Source organism: Eucyclogobius newberryi, unplaced genomic scaffold (genome assembly GCF_026437365.1).
Source record: "Eucyclogobius newberryi isolate DKJ021-1_F unplaced genomic scaffold, fEucNew1.0.hap1 SCAF_10, whole genome shotgun sequence".
Lineage (NCBI taxonomy): Eukaryota > Metazoa > Chordata > Actinopteri > Gobiiformes > Gobiidae > Eucyclogobius > Eucyclogobius newberryi.
This window is the reverse complement of record NW_027315724.1, coordinates 28,968,978-28,980,978: the sequence shown is the minus strand read 5'-3', so window position 1 is coordinate 28,980,978 and position 12,001 is coordinate 28,968,978. Positions and strand designations below refer to the sequence as shown.

Below are 12,001 nucleotides of genomic sequence, written 5' to 3'. Positions count from 1 at the left end.
TTCCCTGATCTCAGCTTCAGACTCAACAGAAGCACCACTGCTAAACCGGCCTTCTCTCCCCTGTCCTGTCCCGGTGCGAGCAATGTAACTTTATTAAAGAAAACAAACAGCGACTCCAAACAGGGCCAGCACAGTTATTATTATGGCTTTCCGCACACGTCATATGCATTATTGTGTACATGGCACAAAATGGAAGTCCGGGAGAATTTGAATTTTGTGAGATTAAAATGTGATATGAATGAAGTACAACATTGAACGGTTGTATTTAACTGAAGCGGGAAAAGTAGCAATCAAATTGACAAAAGTCATTTACAACATTTAGAGGAATAACATACTTAGTTTGGTTATGTTGTAGAATAACTTGATATAGACTTTACTGTTAAAGCAGTCTCTATCGTGCATTGGTGTCAACCCCTAATCCTTCTCCTCAACTACAACTAATTCTTTGTAAATTTATTGCTAAGCCTATATCTTAAAAACAGATTACATTATTATCCAAAAAGTTGCTGAACTTTACTTGTGAAGGCTCACTTTCACCAGCATTTTTTCACCTCACTCAGAGGTTTCCACCGTACTGCGACGCACAGAGAACTTATTCATTGAGGAGCGATACAAAAATAAAAACAATATGTTCTCATATGAAGTGAAATGATAACTGTCATGTTTGTGTGGAGGATGTGGAGTCAGCTGACATCTGGATCTCATAGGATCATATGGCACAGCTTAGACTGAGAGCTGTCTAATCCCTCAAGTCTGAATTATTTCATTTCAAAATGCCACATTTCCGCTCCAGGCAAAAGGCTACTTGATATTCACCGATCAATATTTCAAACCAGTCCTTTTCCATTCTTTAGACTTATTATATATTCTTTACTTAAATCCTCCTGATATGACTGTTACTGCAGGGCCATTCCTTTCAAAGACTTGTCATGCAACCAAAGACAGCATTCAGTTGCTGCAAAAGGAAAATGCAAAACTGTAAAAATGCAGGATAAGACTATGTCCACTCTATTCTGTAATAAAATACAAATTGAGTTGCAATCTTATTTAGGAAATTAGTAAAATCTTCTGTCTTTTCTTTTTCATATTGGCCTTTAATTATGGAAAGTTTAGAAGCTGAAGGAGTTTCAGAGAGCTCCTGAGGTAAATGTAAGGTACTGTCACACCAAAAATAGCAGTCTGGTGATTTGATGATCAGCTGTATCTCTCTGGTGGCAGAATTGACTATCAAGTCAGAATACAGCACCAAGTCTGGAGATGATAACATGTAGAAGAGTGAGGGAACGTCTCACTGTCGGCAGATAAGGGCTCAGTCCACTATTTTGACTGTTACAGTGACATATCAGGTTGCACATTTGGAGCCTTGATTGGCAAGTGGTGAGCACTGAAGACTTACAGTTTCAAAAGATAAAACACTGATGTCGTGATGCAGACTTTCAATGTATGTGTGCAATACAATATTGAATGTTATATATATATTATTTGCATATGGTATAATTGCAGTATAATAAGTTACTTTGAGTCTTTGAGTGAATATGAAAATAACACAAAGCCTTATAAAAGCATTGTGTGAGTGTGACTCCCGCTGAGAACTGCTTCTGCTCTGTTTACATCGGCCTTGTCTATCTCTCCAAATGCGTCACGACGCACGGCTGGATGCAGCGTGCAGCATCCAGACTCCACGTGTGTCTGTTTGTCGATCACACACTGCACAGCCACGGCAGGAGCCACCCAGGGGGGCACATTCCGGGCCTTTGTTTTAGGAGGAAAAGGAAACCTGTCAGGAAAAGATTGTGTAGAACAGGAAACTCTCATGGCTAGAGAGCCCTTCCTTTCTTTTAGAGCATGTGAATTCAGCCACAGCGGCCAGTCATCTACACCCGAGGACCAAATCATGATTACATTCAGTTACAACAGTGTTAAAAACACAAAGTCTGAACGTCTCTGCTGCATGCCATTCATCACAACACAAACCATCACCGCGCGCGCACCAGGGCTGAGTGGCAGCGTTTAAAACACGGCTCTCTATATACAGCTCCACATATTTGTCTGGCCAACGTTTACACTCTTCCAAAACTCACACCACACCCAGCCGCCACAAACCCGCTACTTTAAGTCTCCAAAAGAAAACACGCTGCAGTGCATCCGCGGGAGGAACTGCAGACGCGGCGTTCGTGCGCGGACTCCACTTGACGGACGAAGCCTGTGCGACTGCAGCTTTGGGCACTCTTTGCACTTTAACATCGAGCTGCAGCCGCCATAATGCATCTGAAATCTGACTGCATACACCAGAAGCCCCGTGAACTGTGCAGACCTTAAAACATTTCAAAACCGTTGAGTAACTTTCAGGAGGAAAGTCTCACGTTGTGCAGACTTGCGGTTAAAGTGGTGCAAACTATAGTTACAAAATGATGGCTTCACTGCAAAAAAACGACTACACCATCGACTGGGGCCAAATGCGACCAAATACATGCACACAAACGACTAAAACTTCAGGTGAAAGGCTTTTTTCTAACCACGACTCTGCTCTGTGAGGAAGCCGGAGCGGCGAGCCACGCCGCTGTTGCGCACGTCTCTCCTCCAGCGGCGCATCCACTCGCGCCTGTTGCTCAACCCCAGCTGCCCAGACTAAACCGTTAAACTGAAGCTTTTTTACTTACACCTTTGCGAACGCGCGGTCAACACATGACGCCACCTCAGACAAGTCCTCCGCGCCTTCCCACACACGCGCGTAAAAGTAACCGCTCGTTCTGGAGGGTTTGCGCAACAAAAAAAAAAACAAATCCCCAAAATCTCGATTAGAATCCACAACTGTCCATTTGAGCGGGACGTGTATTGAAGGGGAAAAAAAAAGTGACCGCAGAGAGGAAAAAAGGGGGAAACTATTAAAGCTCCGAGACCCAAACAAAAAAGCCGCTCATCGGGCGTCAGATCCGCGCTTCCACTCCTCACCGCCAAACACACGGGAGCAAATCAACCCATTGCTTGAAGAAAAAAAAAAAGGAGGCGCAACTCCGACAAAAGCTGTATCCCACAAACTCATACACCCCGCTCTCCACCCTTACCTTAATAGTTCCGTCCATTTTGCGCAATTTTCAGCGGAGCCCGACGATATCCCAAACATGACACGCTCCTGAATTAATTCCTGCCCCCGGTACGCGGCGCGCAGAAAGAGACACTTTTACCGGATTGGCTTTTTTCTTTCCTCTAAATTTGGGAAGTGAAGTCACCGCTGTTGAGAAGGAAGCTGTGTGTCACCGAAAGCCCTGCCTTCAAAAAAGCAGGATACTGTCCCAGGGAGATAAGCGGGGAAAACAATTGAGTGTTCGCTCGGCTGTTATGTTTTTCTCCTCGGAAATATTTACAGGATGGCTGCCTGCGTTGTGCACAGACATTGAAGACCGCTTTCAGAATGATGTTTTGCTTTCCCAGTAATGGCACAGATGGTGCTGACGAGTTTATCATTTATACACCAGTTTTAATATTTGTTTTAGTTTCGTCTCTTTTTTTGTATAGCCTTTTTGAACAGGACCGCCATACCATTAAATGAGTGGTGTATTTTCGGACCATTTACATTGGTGTTATGCGTTTAACGTGTGATTGTGTATTAATAATCCGTATGGCCAAAAGCAGTTCCCTAATTTGTTACATCCACCTATAAGCTGTCAAGTTGTCCTTGTAAACCATGGGAAAAGCCAAGTTTAAACCAAAGGTGTCTGTTCCACACGTGCCGATGCTTATGGGTGAATTAAGCATCAAATACGCACAAACAGACCAAACAAAAGTCTCTCAAATGTTTGTGTTATAATAGAAAGTCTCCTACTTTTTACATCAACCTCTTTTCTTCCTGAGTATAGGCTGCTATGAAATCGCCCTCATCAATTTACACATATTTTAACTGCAGATGCGTAACTGGGAGCCAAAAGTGAACCGAATGTTTTAAAATGATTAGGGCAGTGAAACATCATCTTTGTTATTAAGGGAAGCAGATTAAGAAACCCAGTCTAACTTTCTTTTCTAGCATGTGAATGGACGTAGAGGTCCGTTATGAGGAATCCTCGGAGCATTAAGCCCAGGGGAGAGTCTGCAGTGCGCAGCAGCGACTGACAGCGGGGTCGGGCTGTCTGCTCTCAACTTGGGGGTCTGCTCGGGCTGAGGGCCCCCACCCTTGGGACCGTCACATCTGGATCCTGCTATGGGTCAAGGCTTCTCCTGCCTGAGGCCAGTTCAGCCTCGTGTAATTAAGGGAGACACCTTGTTTAACTCTTTACTGGCTGCTTTGTGCACTTTTGTTTTTCCATACATTCCAAAGTCTGATTTTTCTCGACTTTCATGTTGTTATGTGCAATAGTTCGACAAGAGTACTTCAAGTCAGCTATAGGCTACATTATTTCTTTATCAATTTACATTTTAATCTGGCTTTGGCATAATATTTCCATCACTAGAATTACAAGAGTCAAGGGTCCCTGGTTCTCCACCAAGTCCATAATGAATACAGTGGTAACAAACATTTTGGAAGTCCAATAAACAGATGCTGGTCGGTTTACATAGTGAACCACAAAACATCTGGTTCGACGCTGGATCTAGACAGACAGACATTTCTTCGATGCACCACGAGCAGTAGCTCCGCGTCAGGGCAACAGGCCAGAGGGGCGGACACTGAAGTGTAGGGTCAGTACGCCCCCTCTGTGTGTACCAGGTGAGCAACTCTCAACCAACTCATCAAGATGATGCTTTTAAAACAGAGCAAGTTAAATATGCATTGGGCAACTAAACATCATCCTGTCACTGATTTATAGTTTAGATAGATTTTAAGGAGACAGAAAAGGGTGTGTGGGGGTTTGCAACGGTATAGTATTTTAGACCTATATTTGTTTTATTATTTATTAAATTAGAATCGACTCTCTCAAATGTTGGTTGTTCGTGATGGGCCTCGTCCTGCAAGCCTGCATTATTTGGCCATTTGTTGTGGCAAGATTAAGTCATTTGATTTAAAACCTTTGTTTTAACAAAAAAAATGTGTTCCAGTCCGAACTGTTTACAAAAATCAAGACTTCTATTAAAACAATTGCTTCTCTGGCTGAAGCCAGTCTTATAGTGAGGGCATGAAGTCTGCGGCGTATAGCGAGAACTGTCTGGCCCCTGCTCTAGGCCATAATTAATTTGAGATTTATTTTTATTGGAGAGTTCCAGTCTCGCCTGGCCTTAACCAAACAAAACCAAATACTGGGCCGCAGATCCGACTCAATAAGAAAAATTCTTTGTACGTTTTGTCTCAAAGCGTGCCACACTTTGCAAGCGGATTAACGCGTGGCTGCAACACATTGGTACAATTGTATTGGAAACTGTCAAAATATAATAACCAGAAACGAACTATATTAAATAAAAGTTCCCAAAGATTTTTAAAAAATATTATTATTATTATTATTATTATTATTATTTTTAATAGCAATATCCATAAAACGCTCATAAGCCAACCTTTGAACTAAATGTATTTCTGGACCAGCCCCTCTTATCTGGATTGAATTTAAACTGAATATTTTGAAGTCAAACATTTAGGACAAAACACCAGTCGCGCCAAGTCCCCGCCTGGGATAAAAGGGCCTCTTATTTAAAGAGGAAATCACTTTTCAAAACATTAACACGTTATCCGTGACCAAACAGATCAGCTCAAGTCAAGGCACAATACTCGATTATAATAAAAAATAAATACAGCAGCCACGAGCCACAAAAGTCACTTTAACCACTATAAACACACCTGGAATCAGTCAGTCACTGCGTGCGTGACAGAGGGCCACAATGCTCTCTGCATCAGGATCAGAAACAATAAGAGGCTGTTACAGTGGCTCACTTGTGGCAGTTACAGGTAAGTGCTACAACATACTCGGGGTCAATGTAAAGAACAGATGTGCTGCTGCTGAGCGGGTTATGTTAAGCAAGAGGAAAGAGGAGAAAGAGAAAAAAGAGAGGTAGAGAAAGAGAATGAACAGCTTCGTGACGTTAAACTCATCCTATGTTTTTAGTACAGGAATAACGTGTAGCAATAAATGTCGAGAAAGCAAAAAATAAACGAAAAACATTTTGGTCATATCACATTATACATACACTGATTACTAAGTCTAATCTAATCAATTGAAACTGTCGGCTACACATGCAATATTGTTTGCCTAATTGATAATGGGACATTACTGCGGAGTGTGTTCAATAAAAGTTTGCAATTTACAAGATTGGCTGAAGGAGGGTGGTGTCTTTACCTTGACGTAAGACGACGTGTCAGGGACAGTCTGAAACATGTTGAAGGGACAGCCAAAGGTGACACCAGACCTGAAGAATACTGAGGTTAGAACATTCAAAACTGGCATTTACTTAGATTTTTGGGAAATAAAGCTTGACGACTCATGCGTGATTTATTGTGATCATGCAAATGTTCAACTTTATGACGTGAACCAAACGATAAATCGAACTATGAAACATTTGCATTTTTTTTTTTTTTAATAACACAAAGTTAAAATCAGAAAGACTAATGGCTAAATCAGGTCTACACCCAACTTGCCCAAGAGTTTGGTAGCACAGAAAAGATGAGGGCCCCATCCCAACCCCCATCAAGTTTCCCCTAAAGCTTACCACATATTGAAACACTTTTCGCTTTAATAAGTGCAGCTTACAAAGTCTAGGGTGAAAGGGCACTTAGAGGACGGTGTCTTTAGCCCTTCCCTCTCTGAGCAATTATTAAGGGGGTTGTGGCATGTGCCATCATGCAAAGCGCTGGCAAACGACAAACAAGGTAAACAGTGCAAGTTGATTTTTTTTTAGCAAAAATATTCCAATAAAAGAAACTTTATGGTTTGCGCACATTTTCAACACTATTATTTTTATATTGAGCAAATAAAAGTGCAGAGACGAGGTAAACTAACTGAATTCCATCATACTAGTGCACCAAATGGTTCAAGACAAGCATCATTTGATGACAAATTACACACAACAAGTCATATGAACGTGGCACTAACTGAATGCTGCCCATTCCTGCAGGCAAATGCAGGGCTCGCCCCATAAAGATCCCCCAATACCTCCAATTTCTGCTCGGTAAAAGACGTATGGGAGCCGGCATCTGCAGCCAATTAGGCAAAGGCGGACTGGTGAATAACGGCGTGAACCTTCCTCCGAGACAGCCCAGTGGGCCGGGACCCCTCTTGTGTTACATTTTAAGCATCTTACCTCGCAGTTATCCATCATAACTGATTTCTGCCAAAGTGAATTCAATGTTTTTCTTCTTACGAGCAGGCAACCTATAACCAACACGCGCAAATGAAATGTCTTTATCAACTTTCTTAACGAACGTTTTTACTCGTTGAATTACCACAACGTTTATAAGGAAACCTCTAATCAATCACACGGAAAAACAACAGCAAACAACAGTGACTGAATTCGTTTCTCAAAAGCCACATGCATGTGCACAAAATTTGCACGCGCGGCGCAGAGCCTCAGACGCATGTCACGTCACTCACCTGTCGTTGCGCGCGACTCGTTTGATCCCAGTCCCAGTCGCTCCTCCTCAGATCTCGCAATAATTAGTCCCGTGCAACCGAAGCCGTTTCCAGACGATGATGAAGATGATGATGACAGTCGGTTATTTTTCTGAAGAAGCGAAAAGGAGCAGGCTCGTCTGTATGAATGGAAATGTTACAGCGATGGGGAAGAGGCGACCAATGAGCAGAGAGAGAAAAACCTCCCCTCGCTTTGCCTTGTGAGGCCACTGAACCATGAAATAAGGGGAACGCAGACAGAGAAAGAGCGTCATAAATCAGGTTTGGAAAGTGTTTGGAGAGGTAAAGTGTCGATAAAAATGGTAACGATATTTTTATTGGTTTACGGCTGCAGATAATATAGGTGCTTCCTTGTGTGCAGTAAAACAAGACACATTTGAAAAGGTGGGGCAGTTATTTACATGTTTTTTCCACTTTTCAAACATTAAACATACGACTGTTAATACTGCAAGAGACCTTAGACATTACAAGAGAAGAGTCACGGGTCTAATTTCCGCTTTGGTACAATTAAGACACACATTGAATAGGCTATAGTTAATAGGTCTATGTTGTTGAAATCGTATTGCCAGTGCTGGCCGTTTGAGGAAAAAAAATAAGAGTTAAAACTGACACTTTAAAGCTCGTGAAAGAACTATTGCAAACATCTCAATAACGTATGTGCCCCCGTGCGTAATTCATCTTTACGCACTCTATTCCACGCCTTTTCCCGCAGGAATAAAACGGCATCACGAGTTCCTCAGCAGAATGTCTCTTTTCCTGCTCGAGTGACCCCGCTCACTTCACTAACTCCATTTCCTTCACGTTGTCCTCTTATTAGGAGTTCTAAAAAGGGGCCAATACACGTTGGGGAAAGGTGCCCAACCATGGCACTTTATAGCTCAATCAAGGCCGCAATTTCACACTCGGAAAGCTGAAATTTACAAGAAAAAGAAGAACTTTTCAATTAGAGATACTGTAGTTTTCCATCACAGGGGGGAATTATAACAAGCCAGTCATTTTACAATACAAGCAGGGGTCATCTGGTAAAATGCTTGCCTTTCATCACTCTGGACGGCTTGTTTGTTGCACGGTTTCCTAATGCAATGATTAAGAACAACAACACTGATAATAGCGTTCCCAGCGCAAAACAATGGCAGGAAATGGTAACATCCGTTTTAGTGAAAAATGGCATTCATGTGCATGCTGTTTTGCCTTCCTCAGGATACAGTAGGAAGGGTTTCTAACACATCTGTACAACAGCAATTAAAGCAAATTCAAAAGCTAATATTAGTTTGAATATTAAAACCCATTAACACTATTCTTTTAGCGGCCACATTGAAGCATTCTAAATTATTGTGAAAATATTATTGAAAGGCTGTATAAGAAATTACACCTTACTTCTCAAATGTAACATGAGGCAGGGAACCGCGGTCGCCTTAGTGACCCAGGGGTGTCTGAAGAGGGAGCTGCACAAAACATTTGGCGAGGGATTTGATTTTGCCGACGGGTTGCAGAGACGTTTTAGGTTCTCTCACATTTTTAATAAGAAAAACCCCTCTGGAGGTAAAGACATTCTCAGCCTTGATGTCTCTGGTAATGCTAACTAATCTACCATCAGCAGTAATATATGCAGTCCAGTGTGTCCTCACTTCAGAACTTTGTCTCTAGGGATTCGACCCAAACGTTCACATTTGAGATGCTGTGGTCGACCTACAGACATCTTTGATTACATCGCCCTGAGTAAATGAAGCTCCCTACTCAGAACTGTAATGACTTATTTATTTAGTTAAATGGGGGCTACCCAAGAAGATCTGGAGATGGAGACTGAGCCCATTCCAGCCTTCTTTCTGCTCCATTGGGACAAAGAAAATGGCAGTGTGGCACCAGGGAAGGCAGGGCCCAACATCAAATCTCTTCACGCAAACTTCAAACTGGCTGAACATGCAGCAGCTTGTGTTCACTTTAGAGGGCCGATACACACTATACAAGCTTCAATTCAAATGTGTAATCTCTGGTTGGTCATCTCTTCATATTAGGGGGGAATGGTGGTGCAGCGGGCGACTTGGTGCTTTGCTTTTTATAGTTTTGCCTTCATAGGTTTCTTAAAAACATGCACACTTTGGGTCCCAAATAAAATGAGATAAGGTAAGATAATCCTTTATTGTCCCACATGGGGAAATTTCATTGGTGCAACGCAGGTAGATACAGAGGAAAAGAACAGATCACTTATAGGAAGTTTGAAAAACACTTTCAGTAGAAGATCTCTTATAAACAAAAACTCCCATAGATAAAACCCAACAAGGGATGGAGGGGAAAAAATAAAGATAAAAATAAATAAATACATAAATACCATTGCATGTGATCACGACAGTAATTGCACATGAATATGTGTCACGACGGCACATGGATTGCAGATGAATTTCACAGTAATTGCACATGAATCACGACAGTAATTGCACATATGACAGAATTGCACATGGTTAGGTCAGTATTGCGAGTGTTCAGGACTAACAGTGTTTGTTATAAAGTCTGACAGCAGCAGGAAGGAAAGACCTGCGAAACCTTTCCTCGTAGTGTCTATCCTGAATAATAATAATAACAATAACACAACTTTTTATATGTAGTTTCCTTTGAAGGTGCAGTTTTCTGGAGTCCACCACCTGCTTGTCTCCATGCCAACGAGTGCCATTACCAGGGCCTCTTGTTGGAAGGGACACATTCCCCTTCTCTTGATTTAGTTGGGTAGGGTCTGGTAGAACTTTGAAATATCTGAGAATATTGAGAATGGAGGGATCTCACAACTGTTTTGTCTTCCTAACTCCTGAGAACCGTCCAAAACTTTTCCACAGATCTTACCTGTAACTTGGCCTGCTGGTGCCCTATGCTTTTCTCAATGAAGAGAGATAAGTTTAATAACCTACTGCGGAACATTTTCAGTAAAGCAATAACATGAAGATAAGCAGACGACAAACTCTCCACCAGAAAAGTTACACCTTTAAGCTTCAAGTTCAACAAAGTATTATTTAAAGCTTGGGTACACAATTTTCTAAAATTGCCCAAGGAAGATTTTCTAATCATAAAAGAAAGTAATATTTAACCAATAGCTCTCACAAACCCTTTAGAATTTCCTATACATGCAGATGAAAAAGGAAACCAGCGCCCCCCCTGCACAGGCAATCATCCCTCACCCAATGCCGAGGAAATACATAAAATTCGTTCATTACTGGAGATGTGAACTCTTGCTGGCCAGCCAACTCCTCGGAAAGCAAAGGGACACACATGGTTCTTCGCTACAAGTTTGCCATGGATACAATTATTTTCTAATTACACAAAGACAGTGTGTGACACCACAAAGTTTTGCTTTGCTTTTACGTAATAGCTTTATCTATTGTTGTTATTCATCTCCATTTCCAAAGTTGAAGTTTTGGATCCAGTCACTTCTGATTGTCTACTGCATGACCTCACCCAATCATCCCCTTGGTATTCTTGCCTCCGGGGCAAGATGTGGAGATGGGCCTGTGGATCATGGATGTTTGAGGGACAACATGTGGCGTCGAGACAAAGCACATGTCGCTGTACAATAGGCTCTGGTATGTGCTGCACCCAGCGATGTCGTGCACATGGTAAACAGTCAATATCTAGCCATGGTTGTGTTTTGTATGCATGAACTTCTTTTATTTATTTTTGTGGACACACCCTGACTTCACTGGCATGTTCATGTAAGGTGCTCGCTGTCCTGATTTTAAATGAGTTTCTATTGCCCAGCAGCCATCATCTTAACATTAGGCTGAATCCTCTAAATGGCCGGCCCTTTGGAAAAACACAAGGTAAGTGAGACCAAAAGAAAAGCAACACCATGCAAAAAACTGAAATGATTCCCTGCACTATAAATCCACTGACCGCTCATCATTCAGCAGCATTTTAAAGAGCTCTTAAAGCAAAACACTGGCTGAAATGAATATGCTGTCACTTCTCATTTAGGTCTGCCCACCAGCTCCATAAGAAAAGTGTTGTTCCCTGAAAGACGGCTATAGCTCGAGCTCTCAGGTTTAGAGTTTACCCCTGTCCCACATTCTCCAGGCGTTTTACTTTGAGGCCCGTGTCTCCCGTTCCTCCCCCACGTCCCCCCAGACATGTCTGACAGGCTGAACTCGATGTGGGCTGCTGAGCAGACTACAAAAATCATTCATCTGTGCCTTCAGACGGTCAAATCTGGATCTAATAGAGGGGCTCGTCTATTGACCCTATTCATATGGAGTGGTGTGTTCATGCGGCCACTAGGGGGCTCTGTGGCTCAACATTGCAGCAGCTCTGTTGCGTTGGGACAAAAGTTTGGAATATTTTGTTTCCATTTCTGCATATGTATGTTACTCTTTAACTTTTAGAGTCAAACTCAAAATAGTAATTAGACTAAGATAAGTTCCCTTTTTAACCTTTCCCAACTTCATGTTGAAACAAACATATTTAAATAAACAGAG

At 42.1% G+C, this 12,001-nt stretch overlaps 1 protein-coding gene across 6 annotated transcripts in view; it reads right to left on the bottom strand.

The window, feature by feature from the left end:
• fli1 (Fli-1 proto-oncogene, ETS transcription factor) overlaps window positions 1-7,626 on the bottom strand; it is a 31,609-nt gene extending 23,983 nt beyond the window's left edge. For 2 of the 6 annotated variants that reach the window (XM_072453628.1, XM_072453635.1), the window contains exon 1: window positions 3,066-3,225. In XM_072453628.1, coding sequence (XP_072309729.1) covers window positions 3,066-3,083 — 18 coding nt within the window. In that variant the 5' untranslated portion in view covers window positions 3,084-3,225. Of the gene's footprint in view, window positions 1-2,660; window positions 2,732-3,065; window positions 3,226-6,254; window positions 6,325-7,501 lie in introns of those variants that run through there. The other 4 variants (XM_072453612.1, XM_072453620.1, XM_072453650.1 and 1 more) reach the window with 4 other exon arrangements.
• Window positions 7,627-12,001: the final 4,375 nt, after the last annotated feature.